The sequence below is a fragment of the Brachyistius frenatus genome, unplaced genomic scaffold (genome assembly GCF_029030835.1).
Source record: "Brachyistius frenatus isolate BFR_SWC_R1_liver_20210118 unplaced genomic scaffold, ASM2903083v1 Contig_5, whole genome shotgun sequence".
NCBI classification, from domain to species: domain Eukaryota; kingdom Metazoa; phylum Chordata; class Actinopteri; family Embiotocidae; genus Brachyistius; species Brachyistius frenatus.
The window spans coordinates 2,777,341-2,791,999 of record NW_027210604.1 but is presented as its reverse complement, the minus strand read 5'-3'; the positions used below and the strand labels follow the sequence as shown (position 1 = coordinate 2,791,999).

Genomic DNA, 14,659 nt, shown 5'->3' with positions numbered 1-14,659 from the left:
ATGCAGGTTGGATGTTATCACCCCGGGCTGACAAGCATCAAATTGCTGCTTAAAGATGCCCTCCAGGCAAAGAAATAAAAAAAATAAAAAATCTTCTTTGAATAATAAGTCTCAGGTCTATTGCCTGGTTTAGGAATTTGCCAAAAATGCAACTATGCCTCCTCCCCCATTGAACACTCCAAAATATGAATATGCAAATGTTTTTACTTTTTAAAAAGTTTCCCAGGTAGATTTGAGACGTCTCCCAGATTGCTGAAAGTGAATAAATGTGCAATCCAGACCTCATATTTCCGCTGGTGTGAGTTGCTTTTTGCGCCGGGATTGGCTCGGCAGGTAAAACTGTCAGCTCGGCTTTTTAGTTGAGATCGGACAAACCTTGAATTTGCAATCAGCTTTGTAGACACACAGTGAAGCTCCAACATCTGAGAGAAATAACACTAAAAACAAGCGTTTTGTGTGGAGGGGGACTTTAAACTCTGTGTGTGTGTGTGTGTGTGTGTGTGTGTGTGTGTGTGTGTGTGTGTGTGTGTGTGTGTGTGTGTGTGTGTGTGTGTGTGTGTGTGTGTGTGTGTGTGTGTGTCAGTCAGAAAGAGCCCGAATTTCATCTCATGTCATGCCGTGAGGGTGATATGAGCAAAGTTAAGTAAAAAAAAAAAAAAAAAACAACCCTGGATCTATATCTATATATTTTAGGAAAAAAAATAAATCAGGGATGCGTTTATTTACGCACCGAGCTGTCAGTTATGGTGATTATCACACGGACCGAAAAATAACAGCCCATAATTTTAAGGAAGATTTTAGACAGTGACGCTTATAATGAAGATGTGTATTGACTCTGCATTTATTTTTCTCTCCAGACAAAATGGAATTTGACGTGCAATAAAGTAAAAACGAGAGTGATTTGTAAAGGGAATAAACTTCAAACTGAATAAAGGGGGGGAATGAAATAGCTTGGTTAAAGCCCAGGTAACTACTGGTTAGTCCCAATAATCCTTAAACATCTTCATTATTCTGAGAAAAAAAAAAAAAAAAAAATCCTGTTAAACTGAGTGGATCAGTGCGCTGCAGTTATTTATTTTGCTCCTCTTTTCTTTTTTTTCTTTCTTTTTTTTGGTGGTGGTTGGGGGGGGGGGGGTATTTGCCCCCCTGTGGCTCGTCTCGTTAAACAATGACTCCCCTAAAACATGTACTTGAAATAAACCTCTCTTTTCCTGCAGTTTATTCAAACAAACATGTTACCATAAACACATGAGGACTTTGAATCACCTTTTTGTATACAGTTTAGGCTAATGCACTTACTTCTGCAAAGTCTTACAGCATTGTACAAAACACGTTGCACTCGAGTTAAGCATGCGGGTTTTTTTTTTTTTTTTTTCTTCTTCTTCTTCTTCTTCTTTTCTATTTCATCCAACAAAATGCAAAACATTTCAAACGGGCCGGCGGCACCCTGCATATGCTGTAAATAGAAAGCACACAGAAAGCAGTATAAAATATGTACAGTATATAGGCTAGTGTTCTTATTTTTTTTGTTTTTCCTCATCGAGTCTGGATTCATTCAGCTTGACACCTTTTATTTTGTGTTTCAAATCCTTGTTTTGGTCGAGACCCCCTCTGCCCCCACCCCCACCCCCTACTCCCCACACCTCCCCCCTCAGTCAGTCTTCAAAAGCAAGCAAGCGCAAAAAAAAAAACACCAAAAAAAAAAAACAAGAGAACATCCCATCGTCTGTTTCATATGTTAGGCCTGTATATATTTACATTTAGATATGTACAATGCAGCAATGTGACACGTCTTCATCATTAAAAAAAAAAAAAAAAAAAAAAAAAAAATCCAAAAAACCTGGACATTTTAAATTGCTGTGCAAGTTCATTGGTAAACACATGTAACCCGCATTATCCATATTTCCTTTTTTTTTTTTTTTTTTTTTCCGAAAAATGATTGCAACTAATCCATTTTAGTTGTCTTTGATTTTTTTTTTAATTTTTTTAATTTTTTTTTCCCCCATCCGCAGGTAGCCCATAAGCTCTGACACCGTGTCCTTTTATCACATATTTATATTTGTAGTATTCGGGTCCCGCTTTTGGCCCGTCAGCTGTTGTATTGACAGGCGTTCAGGCTCGACCCGGGGCTCTGCAGCCCACTGTATCCGAACGTTGGATGCTGTTTGGATTTGAGTCTGAGAGTGGCCAGGCTGGAGTTGCAAGTGTCCCGGTAAACGCTGTACGGAGAGCCGGGGGGCCCGTACGGACACGCGGACGATGACATGGCTGAGTTGATGCCGGACGTCCCGATGCCGTTCAGGTTGCTAATGTTGTTGAGACCCGGGGTGGGCATGCCCGGCACGGCGGAGTGGCCCATCCCGGAGGCCATGGTCATGGAGGAGATGGAGTTGGGTGCTGAGAACATGGACTGCGATGTGAGGGGACTCATGGAATTGAAGAAGGTGAAGTTCTTGGTGGACAGCGGCGCCGGGGTCAGGCCCTTGTTGGTCCAGTTGTTGTAGGTGTAAGCCGGGTACATGTCGTCGTAGGGCTGCATGAGGCCGCTGAACTGCGGCAGGTAGCTGTTCTTGCACAGGTCCATCTGCTGGTTCCGCTCCCGCTTCCTCCACTTGGCCCGGCGGTTTTTGAACCACACCTGCAAGGAGACACACACACACACACACACACACACACACACACACACACACACACACACACACACACACACACACACACACACACACACACACACACACACACACACACACACACACACACACACACACACAGAGCTGTGGACATCAGCAACAGCATAGTTGGAGCAGTGTGACATGAGGGCTTAGTGAGGAAACGGGCCCCCTAATAATAGTCCCAAAAAAAACGCTTGAAGTTCCACATTTTGTTTTTGTCGTCCACCAAAGCCCAAAATCTCCAAATGGTAAACCAGTATCACAATCATGAACCCAGGAAGTATCTCAGATGTGTCAGATCAAGTTGTGAAATACAACCTCCCATTCAAAACAACAATGTACTATTTTCTATATTATTTTTTTTTAATATAATAAAACTGTTGATCTATACTTTCTGTGCACAAACTTGTGTTGCTGCCTCCAGTGTGTGTGTTGTCATTTAGGCCGTTGGACACACTTTAAGAGATACGAAATTATGTTGTTATATTTGCAAATAAATGGATAAATTGATTAAAAAAAAAAAAAAAAATTAAGAAAATTTTAATGAATGATAATTGCATGTTACTCCAAATTAACATGAGTGGTGAAACTACTTTTAATATTTAATTTCGAGATAAACATTTTAGAGCCACATTTACAGGCCCTACAACAAAATCTAAACTTTTAAGCTGCAGTTTTAAATGAACTAAAAACTCCACTCATACAATGATGCTGAAGCTGCATTTTTTTTTTTTAAATTTTGATCAGTTAAGTAGGCAAACACGCATCATTTCCCCCCCCGTTTGTAGTCCTTTCAGTTGGGCTCAATAAATCTATCCTTTTTTTCTTTTTCTTTTTTTTAAATCAATGTTAAATCTATATTCACAAATCTATTAGGGTCTTTCAAATAGCCTGTAAATTTTTAATTTTTTTTAATTTTTTTTAATTTTTTTTTTTAATTAAAATGTAGTACATGACCACATGGGGATTTGTATTGCCGCTGTTTAGCTCTTATCTGTTCCCCTAGTGAAGAAATCAGACTCGGTCTGAGGGTCTGTCGTATTTAAATTCCAACAATCCGCCCGGTTTGCTGCATCGAAGACTCGATTCAAATGAAAAGAGCAGCTTCTGCCGCTCCGCTTCAAAACGATCCAGTAAAACGACCCTGTAATTTGCACAAAATTAGCGTGACTGAAAACAAAAGCTTGAAGTTAACTGTGGAAGATGAAACGGTGACAGGATGGTTCAAAAGTGTTTATGTTTTGTTCAATTGTTTGTTTTTTATTAAAGGTTTTTTTTTTTTTTAATATCTAATTACATGAGAAGGAAGTAGCCTATATTTAATGAGCCCTGGTCAGTGCTTAAGATCGGAAACTAAACTAAATTACAAACTTGTGGTGCCAATCTTTATATAGGTATCGGCCTTTCACGAGTTCAATGGAACACCGTAGCCTCTTTCAAATTTATTTTGAATTTGGTACACTGAAAATCTAGTTTCATTCCTGCAATTCAATTCGATTTTTTTTTTCATAATTGAATTAATTTTTTTTAATTTTTTTTTTCAAACGTTGATTCTAAGTTAGCCTGCACAAATCAAAGAAAACAATCGAAACATATTTGTTTTGAGCCAATAAGGGGAATTGTCGTTAATTCCCTTCGTCCACATGAAATTTCTTTCGCCTGCAAGTAAAAAAAAAAAAAAAAAATGAACGCCCGCAGAATGAGTTTGTATTAATTCATGGGTTAGGCTGGTTAAAATGTAATTAAACAACACAGGGATTCAAAACGAATGAATCCGAAAACGGGCTTCTGGATATCCTCACCGAAACCTGACAAAACCATCCGTCCGTCGGCACTCTGCAAGTCATTTTTAATTCATAAAAGAAACAGTTTACAAGTTGTATCATCAGACGGACCCGTGGAGTCTATTTATAGTGGCGCGGGGGAACAGAGTGCTGCCGACAAATTGTCCACAGAGACATGAGCGATGTAGACCGAGAGCAGTGGAGGAAACACACCGGGCTGCATTTCAGTGTGAGGCTGGAGGTTCCTGCACCGAGCAGCAGCAACAACAACAACAACAACAACAACAACAACAAAAAGAAAAAGTAGCCTACTTAGGGTTTTAATTTCATGTTAACGAGGCAAAAAAAAAAACCTCGTTAAAAAAAACAAACACCCAATCAAACAATGATCAAATTCTAAATACCGGCCCTCACAAATCTTCATGTAATTTATATGACAAGTTTAATTAAACACGAATGGCCTAAAAGGGTGACTCCAAAACACTTCGAAATGTCACATTTCATGAAATGCTCAGTCTTGAATCAGTCACGCTGCTCCCGTGTCACGCCACGCGCTTTACAATGTTTTCTTTTTTATTCCGCCAAAATAAAAGGCTGCACTGTTTGAAACGCACCCTTCCTTTGGCCCCAGAAATGAAAAGCCGGCTCTCTAAACTTGTTCTGGGACTTTTTCCCTTTTTTTTTTTTTTTCCCCCCCCCAGCGGTTTAAATAGCTGTAGTGCATTTTTTTATGCAATTGGAGACGGTGGATTTTTTTTTTTGTTTTTTTTGCAAGGACGGGCTGTCAGGCGCCAGTTGGTGTAAATGAAAACCAACTGCAATTGTTTGGTGTTTAACACGCGTTTCTTACGAGTGTTTTTTTTTGTTTTTGTTTTGAATGCTTGTTTGTAATAACAGCTTCCATCGAAGTCAGAATATTCTGCACTCATAGAAAAGTTTAAAAAAAAAAAAGAAAGAAACTATTTGCTACTTTAAATAGACGTTAAATCAAAAAAAATCTCCTCTGATTTAAAAATCTATTCAGTGGGATTAATTCAAGGTTTTTGTCCCCTACGTTATTAAACGTATCCTCCTGGACGCTAAGACATCTTCCGTGGCCTGAATAAATATAATAATCTGCTCCTATTCATTAAACGGGTTACAGATTTGGCGACACGAGTCTCTTCCGTGGAGAGAAATAAGGGTCCAGATGATGGTGATGATGTCATCAAAGGACATCCATTGGCTCTATTGGCAGCGCAGATTAAAAAAAATAATAATAATAATTTAAAAAAAAGGATGTTCCATTTCCAACAAAGCCAAATTAGACATCTTGCATCTCTGCTTAATTTTTTTAATATCAATTATATTAAAATAAATACGACTGTCACGAGGTGCACGAATAGGGAGAGTTTACTTTTTTGGATGCACCGTAGCTGTCAGTCAGGGGTGACTGCAGCGTAATATCTGTTAACGCTTTTGAAAAGCTCCCAGTTTTTTTTTTTTTTTTGTTTTTGTCAACGCATGTTCTGAAAAGTGTCTGAATTATATCTCGGATCTAGTTTATGACTTCTTGAGACGTTTAGAGTTTCTAAGATGGAGGATTTGACACAAACTGCGTTAAAAAGGCCGGATTTTCACTTCGGTTGGAGCGCAGGTCGTTCCGGGGAAATGAGGAACGGTATTTAAAACACGGGCCGTAATGTTGTCGGGTATAACAACCGATATCAGCTTGACCTTGCAGTATGTTATAAATGGTGGGGAAATTGAGTCTCCGAAAACCTCCAGTGAGGGAGATTTTTCTACCAAGTTTTCTTCAAATATGGTCACTTTTTGTCATCAAAATGTTAGTGGTGCACACGTTGTAGGCCATGCATTTAGCACACCTACACAATGTTATTCTAAACCTCGAGCCTCACGTTTTTTGTATATTAAAAAAAATTAAAAAATGGCATAATGACTTTGTATTTAGTCGATATCGTTACAATTGGGGGGGGGGGGGTAATTATAACTGAACGTCCCGTTATTGATTTGGGTCACGCGTTTTGAAATGACTTACTTTAGGCAGTTACTTAATAACTCTATGCTCTATTTGTGATGAAGTATCTTTTTCTTTAGTCGTTTTTTTTTTTTGAACGCGCACTTGCACGCACTTGCACGCACGGCTGGCCTGCCTGTCGGCCTCTTACCCGGACTCTGGCCTCGGTCAGGTTGGTCCACACGGCGATCTCCTCCCTGGTGCTCATGTCCGGGTAGCGGTTCCTCTGGAAAGTGGCCTCCAGCTCCTGCAGCTGCTGGCTGGTGAAGTGAGTCCGCTGCCGCCGCTGTTTCTTCTTCTTGGGGTCGTCCGCGTTCCCGTCATCGCTCCTGTGTTCAGCGCTCCTCTCCTTTTCTGCGGACAACAGGGTTCAGGGTGAAATAACTGTACGTTTGCACCTATTACGCGGGTGCTTTGAATAGCATGCAAATAAGGGACTTTTTTTTGTTGTTGTTGTTGTTTTTTTTTTTTTTTTGCATTGACGCTTTAACAGTTAAATATTTCAGACCGGAATGAAACCCGGCAACGCGCACAAAACAACACCTTTTGTCAACTATAACAAAAGAAAAAGGACTGCCGGCAAGAAATAAGGCGAATACAGCTTTAAACGATCTACAAATGCAGTCGCGTAATCGAGCCTCAGAGGGCGAAGTGACACATTAAAGCCAAATATTTACAACCCTGTCACGTAGTTTTGCGTCGATTCTTTCATACACGATTGGATCTGCCTTTGTTTACACGCAGAGTTCAATATTACTTTCTTTACGACGAGTTCTGCCCTCTCCTTATCTCCCAACTGCTATCGTGTATCCGTGTCCTAACAAGATTGCCTCGTTAAATTGAAGGGGCCCCGACGTGCAAAGGTCAGTCACAAAAAGGGAAGAGTATCTTGAATATTTGCCAAAAAAAAAAAAAAAAAGAAGTAAGAATACACTTTAGTCTCAACATAATTTTTTTTTAACGTAAACCCCCTAAATAATGTCAACATACACACTGAGAAATAAATGACCTTCACTCATATTTGCTCACGTATTCCTCATGTGGATTTACACGGAGATGAATAGGCCTTTGTTTTTGTTTTTTTCAAAAAATATATATATAAAAAAAGTTCTAGAACAAAAAGCGCCTCCAGGAATTGTTAACACAGACCTTCTGGCTTTTAGTTTGGACTGGTGGACGGGCCCAATATTTATAGTTCGTTTTAATGCATTCACTGATTGCAGGCCAGGCTGTTGTGCACATTTTTCCCTGACAGACCTCGGGTTCCTGCCAAGCGTTTGGTTCAGCCTGCGCAATAAACAAAAAAAGCGGGGTGTACCAAAACTCGACTTTTCTCCTTGCTCTGCATTTCTTGCGCATTAAACTAGAAAACAGAAAACGACCAAATATATATATATTTTTTTTTTTGGCCGCAATTGTGTTTTGGTGTAATTTATCCACCGTCGCGTACGAAATCAAATCGAGCAAACGCCTGGAACATTACAAGTTCAAATATTCCGTCTCCCTTTTGCTGCGTAAAACTGCCGGGGATGCCTCGCTTGACAGCCCGCCGTAAACGTGCTCACGGCGACGTAAAAAAATAAACTGTTATTGCACTCAAGAAGAAGGAATCGAGTTGCTAAAAGCACTCCGACTTCGTGTACCTGCCAACTCCGTGTCAGAAGACTCGGTGCTTGAGTTCTCTAAAGTTTCTCGACTGCTGTTTGAAGTTCTCTGTAAATGAAACGCGGGGGCCACATCGCGGGGCGGCGGCGCTCTCACTGCCTCTGCGATTCTGTCCAAATTCATCCCACCTTGAAGAGAAGGATGCGTAAATACAAAAAAAAAAAAAAAAAAAAAAAAAGGAAACCTGCGGTGAATCCTGGGGGGGTGCACAAAAGCTTTCCTCAGCAGCTACGCTACAAAAAAAAAAAAAAAAAAAATCCACTCGCTGTCAAGACGCACACCACGACCACGCAGGGAGAAATTTCCACGAGAGGGTTTGTTCTTCCACGACTTGGAGACGATCAAAAAAAAAAAAAAAAAAAAGAGAATCTCACGGCCCCGTTCCCCTCCTCTGCAGCTGTGACGAGCCCAGAGCGTTCTCCCTTCTATCCGCTGCAGGGAAAGGCTTCTACCCGCTGTGACAGAGAGCGGAGCTACCGCACTCCAACCCACACGAGATCCACCCATCTGCTGCGCGCAACCTCCCCAAAACGGAACGGAGTCCCTCCCACTGAACCTGCCCGCTGCAAGAAGACACCCGCCCGGACAAGATGTGCTCTGACGTCAGTGAAAAAAAAAAAAAACAAAACTTTTTTTTTAATTAAGTGGACGTTTTCTTTATGTCCGATAGTCCTCAGGAAATAACTGCAAATGGAGTGAATGCCTATTTGAGAAAATGTACTGTTCCCTACGAGTGTATTCACCCCCCAGTGGACGTTTGCACACTTGTTAATAGAGTTTTAAGGCTCACTTTCGGACTGAATAGCTGGTTACGCTGGATATTTCTTGCAGTGTTCAATTTTTTTTTTAATTTTTTTTTTTTAATATATATATTTTTTTTAGATGTAAGTAGCGCGCGATGCAATGCTTTGCTCTATTGGAGTAAAATGGGCCTTTTATTCGTGCAGGCATGTTTGGGAATTTATCCAGCGCAACGCAGCTGGGTGCGCTTGTACACACACACACACGCACACACACGCACACACACACACACACACACACACACACACACACACACACACACACACACACACACACGCACACACAATGTATATCTCGGATATGTACCGAGCTGAATAAACATTTGCCATCTAACGCGGGCCTGCCCAGATACCGTTTCCTCCGCATGAAAGATGCAGGAGGATTTCAGTTTATTGTGTGATTGAATGAAAAGCAGCGTAAAGTGCAAGAGTTGCTCTGTCGGCTCATTGATTCATTTTCAACAAAGGGACGATTCAGACTCATGAATGGAGCATCAGATCCTTTGCTTAGCACGACGAGTAGCATTATGTCGTTTCTACAAAACGAGAGAATAATGATCTGACGGCAGCAAATCTGCCTGCGCTGCTCTTTGCTCAAACGGAACGCTAATATCACACCTGAATAAGGCTCCTGTTGGTGACACATTTGACCTCAGTCCGTTTTTTTTTTTTTGGTGTGTTTTTTTTGGGGCTCTGACGCACCAACTCCAGCCAGCAGAGGCCTGTTGTCGATGCAGAATCATCACAGAAAAGGCTGTTTTGTATCAGTTTAAAACAACAACAACAACAACAACAACAAAAAACAAATTTGACGTTGAAACTGAAAGTATTCGAGCAATTTGGAATCCAAATTTAAACCCAAATTGAACTCCTGTGGTATCGCTTCACTTTAAAATGAGGTAACGGTAGCCTGCAAAGTGAGATCAAATAAGATGATGTACTTTCAGAAGGCGGTGTTTTCAGGAGGGATTTTAATCTGTCATCCCGGACACGCATGCACAGTGCTTGCAATGCCTCACAGCGCAGTTAAGTGAGCTGTAATCCTCTGAACATTCTGTGTGCAGAGCTACAGAGAGCTCCGTCCAGATGTTGACTTGCCGATCTCGCTGCGTGCTGCACCGGAGTGAAACACGTAGCAGAAATGTGCAGCGAGGCCGCCAACAGCTGAAGTAGAGATCTAGCCGATTTTGTGAAACGCAGCAGCGCCCGTACCACTGTCACCTTAATGTCAGTTGAGGTAGATGTGGTGCATTGAGGGAAGTCGAGTCAGGGATTCAGTTTTATGCGCAGCCATTTTTTTTTTTTTTTTTTTTTTGGAGACTTCAACGTATTGAGCCTAACCGTCAGAACCGCGTGAGCTCTTCTATGACTGGCTTGAATCATTTTAGTAAACCTGCAGAGTTTTAAACCTGTATTTCTTATTCTCAAATTAAGAAATGACCCGTCGCCGAAATCAGGGGCCGTTTTTTTTTTTATTTAAATGAACTTTTCTGCTCAAATAAAACAGGAAAAACGTTCACAACTCATCCGCCTTATTAATCTCCTGAGTAAAAACAGCTCTAAGTGACTAAATTACAAATCAGGGAAAGACGTTTCTTTTTCAATTACGCCTCAAAAACATAGGCCTGAATGAGGTCAATTTACTAATTTATTTTTCCAGGTGGATTACAGACTAGTAATAGTAGCCTACTTTTTAGTCTTCTCCGCAACAGGAGACCGACTGACCTGCCGGTTTGTTGTGGCCCGGATTATGATCTACATATGTCAGGGAAATGTGCACCATGCAGCTCGGGCCTCACCGTCTGAGACTCGGACTGTCACCGGCGCCAGTCTCGGGCGTTTTCGGCCATTGTGTGACAGTGACTTCTGACATGAGATCCCCGTCCGACCGGAAAACTCCCCCGAAGGCCCTTTTCAAAAGAAAATTGTGCAAGCTCTTAACAATCACTTGCCTTTTTTTTTTTTCCCCCCATCGATATTTGTTCAGTGGCTTTGCACAGAGAAAAGTTTTAAAAGCGGGGCTCAGGCCTGTATTTTCACACTAATCTGGGTACATATGGAATACATTTAAGTTCAGAGGAAATACAATAAAATTGACCAATCCAGTGATTTGGAAATTTGAAAGAAGAATGATTTCATTATCCAGCTCCAGCATGCGGCATCGTGGTGAATTAAAACCACTATCCCCTACCTGCTTTGCTCGCTTTATAGCTGCAACTAAGTGCGTAAAATATCTTTTGAGGCATTTGGCCCAGAAAAACAAGACAAATTGAACTGCAGCAGGTCGGCCAAACATGAGTGGAAACCCGCATAGTAGATAAATGATGGGTGACCTCGAGGACCTGGTCATCAGCAGGTGGTATTTACTATGCAGGCTGTGAAGGCTGAATAAACCGTAGGTCTATTAGTTAGTGGGGGTAGTATTGAAAAGCGCTTGTGGCTCTGGTGGGTCAACATACGGGGATTTTAAAAAAAAAAATTGAAGAAAAGATTTGGGGAAAAACAAGAGACATTATTGCAAAACTCGTCATTATTAAAACTCTCGTAGCCAAGTTCGTGCAATCTTGTTTGCGAGAGGCACACAACATCACAATAAAAACAGAATAAACTCAGTGACCCTTGAGCTCCACATTGGAATATTATGGGATTTGCAGTAGATGGATATTTGCCACGGTGGAGCTCTTGTGAATTCGACCTCCCTCTCTCCATAACACAGGCTGATAGATGGGGGTAATCTAAATACCCAGCCCTCCTCAGCCTCCATCCCTGCCCGCGTCCTGCTCCTCCTCTGCTCTGGAGGGCACTTGCGTGTGATGGATGAGTTAAAAAGCCTTTCCATCCGGCAGGACAGGTTAAAGGCCAGTGGCAATGCAAACACTCATATTTTTCCTCCAAGAAGTGAAAATAAACTCGGCGAACGCCATTAATCACGCACCAAAAACACACACGAAAAATACAGTCTCCGTATATATATATATATATATATATATATATATTTTTCTCTCTATAGGCAAGCGAGCACAGTAAAGCTGACCATGGGGCCGAAAAACAAAGCATATAGAAAATTAAAGCTGGCGTGCAGATTCAAAGGCAGGGACGGCAGCGGAGATGTAACTGGACACGGTGAGTAACCGGAGAAGGACAATGCTGATTATTGCCTTGGTGATGGTTTCCCTGCTTGGTCCAAGGCCCGCTGTGCCTGGAGTCTGACAGCCAACAAACAACCTTTACAGAGGGAGTGCAAGGTGTAAATAAAACGACCTTTAATGACCATCCCAGGGAAAAAAGAAAAATCGAATTAAAAGTCAAAATATGTAGGATTTCCTTGAAAATCATTCCTTGTTGAACTAAAGCCAGTTCTGCACCACTCAGCCCAGCATCCGTTTGCTTTATTATTATATATAAAAAAACAAACAAACTTGAATTGAGTTGGGATTGGTCCGTAATATGTGAACTTACAATGTAAAGCAGGAAAAAAAAAGAAAAGGTTTTGCCTTCAAATAATACTACAAACGACAGCAAAACTTTGTAAACCAATCTGAACCGTATGTCGGCTGTTTAAATGTATTTAAAATCTAAGCTCAAGGTTGTTTGTTTCTTATAAATGATTATTTCCTGAAAGAAAATTGGATTAAAATGGGCTGCACATAATTAGTCTCAGTCTCACGTGCATGTCTGGCATTTAAATGGCTAAAACCCCTCAAAGTTTGCAGGTCTCCATTTTACGCACAAGTCTGCCTTTTGGTCTTTCATTAAATCCAGAAAAACGTTTTATTATATTTTGTATTAAAACTTTGGCATTGTGAGACAAACATAATAAGTGACAGTTTTCATTCTAAATAGAATATAGTTCTTTTTTTTTTTGTTTGTTTGTTGGCCATCTGGCTCGATGTTTTTCCTTTTTTAAATGCATAACTTGTCATCATCAGAAACCGGCAACAAAAAACAAAACAAAGCATACTGTGTCAGTGAAACTCGGCTGCATTATGGAAAATGTTTCAGTCTGCTTTCATTTGATTTCCGCACTCCACTATTTGCAAGTCATTATCTGATAATTCCGCACATCAGCGTGTAGTTACGTCCCTGCGCAAGATTCCCCACATATTGCGTCTAAAAAAACCAAAAACTAATAGCAGATGTCTGAACGCGGACAGGACCAAAAAAAACCCAACAAAAAACCTCCCCAATAACGAGTTCTGACTTTGATCCGAACCAAGATTACAGCCTTATTCTGCTTTACAAACATGCTTCACAGTTTTGTTACAAACAAACAATTATCATTTCAAACAATGACAAACTTGAATGCTTTCAGAGACAATTTAAAAGTCGTACCTGGATCCCCACAAGAACTCGGAGTCTTCGACAGATTCAGTTCCATTCCAGTTGCCTGAAAAACAAGAAAGTCACATCAGGAGAATTTTTTTCCTCCACATTATTTAAAAAAAAAAGAAGGCCCACACATTTAATGTTATTTAAGCAAATCGTTTTAATATCATAATCAGATGAAAGGTCGATGTAAATCGACTGAAGTTAATTAGTACATCTTCACTCGGCACCTCTCTGTCTCTTCGTGCTTCAGTGCGCGCACACGCCTGCACTTTATTTTCATTTAAAACGTCAGTCCCAGATTTTCGCTGGAGCACATTAGAGATAAAACACAAAAACAAATAGTTTGTAGTGCTACATCTGGCTGATACTGATGCTTTAACACTCTGAAAAGCACGGAATCTGTTTTAACGGTTAACTAATACTTTTTACAGGCGCTGTCGCTGTTTAGTTCCAGAGTTGTTGCCGTGCATGCGTAAAGCTCCATCTACTCAGTCTCCGGCCTCGTTACGGTCACTACAGCCTCGCTGACCCTCAACTAGCCGACAACATGCGCTGCTTAACGTAGCCAGAACTCATCAACGTTTACTATTCTTTATCACTCTGAACTCGGGATCATGTATGACTCATGTTTCCAACATCTGAAACGTGAAACGGCCGAGACCGAGATGCCAGTCGACCTTCTGGCCGATTCCCAGAGCTAAAATACACCGACTCGACGGGACAAGGTGCGTGTTTTACTCACCAGTTTGTTCCCAGCAGACGACAGAAAAAAAATAAATAAATAAAGCGTCACGGCTTCCCCATGCAGGTGTTCAGTAAATCCACTTTGGCGTCGGTTGCGCGTAAACGCTGCGTCCGCGGTAATCAGTGCTGTGCTTGTCTCTGCGGCGCTGCCTTGGTTTTCATCGCCAGTGCTCCGCTGCACGCCTCGCGTTGACGTCACGACACCGCAACCTCCCGCTGCCGCCGCCACCACCACCACCACCTCCCACCTCCCCGCCGCTGTCACCCTCTTCATCCTCCTGCACCTTCAGCCTCATCTTCATCCCAGTGACTCTTCATCTACATCATCCCTTTAAAAAAAAAAAAAAAAAAATCCTCATTCGATTTTAAACTATAGCTTTATCGTCTTCCTCACCTGGCGTCACCCTCCTCCTCTTCCTCTTCCTTTTAACATTTATCACTAATTTTCTTCATCCCAAAATGTATCCCCACTCTCATTTTCTGATCTCAAACAGAAATTATATTTTCATCCTTATTTTTTACAGGCAGCGGGAGTAAAATGAAGGAATGGCCTACTACACTTCATAATATTAGTGATGATAATAATAATGGGCTAATTTATCATTTGCATGTGATCTGTGAAGAAAAGCTGTTTTAATGTGAAAAGTT

The 14,659-nt window shown here is 41.2% G+C and overlaps 1 protein-coding gene across 2 annotated transcripts; it reads right to left on the bottom strand.

Moving 5' to 3' along the window:
* Positions 1-1,651: 1,651 nt before the first annotated feature.
* pitx1 (paired-like homeodomain 1) lies at positions 1,652-14,051 on the bottom strand. Of its 2 annotated transcripts, XM_069717582.1 has the most exons (4): positions 14,010-14,051; positions 13,271-13,325; positions 6,625-6,827; positions 1,652-2,638 (listed from the first exon to the last, which is right to left on the bottom strand). In XM_069717582.1, exons 2-4 carry the CDS (start codon positions 13,314-13,316, stop codon positions 2,090-2,092), a joined length of 798 nt encoding a protein of 265 aa, XP_069573683.1. In that variant the 5' UTR covers positions 13,317-13,325; positions 14,010-14,051; the 3' UTR covers positions 1,652-2,089. The 2 variants fall into 2 exon arrangements, with proteins under 2 accessions (XP_069573683.1, XP_069573673.1); XM_069717572.1 differs by lacking the exons at positions 13,271-13,325; positions 14,010-14,051 and adding an exon at positions 8,117-8,287.
* Between the last annotated feature and the right edge of the window lie 608 nt (positions 14,052-14,659).

Coding starts and splice junctions, on each gene's coding strand:
- pitx1 (XM_069717572.1), bottom strand. CDS start 8,261: ATGAATTTGGACAGAATCGCAGAGGCAGTGAGAGCGCCGCCGCCCCGC. Junction 6,828..8,116: donor TTCTGACACGGAGTTGGCAG/GTACACGAAGTC, acceptor TGTTGTCCGCAG/AAAAGGAGAGGAGCGCTGAA. Junction 2,639..6,624: donor TGACCGAGGCCAGAGTCCGG/GTAAGAGGCCGA, acceptor GTCTCCTTGCAG/GTGTGGTTCAAAAACCGCCG.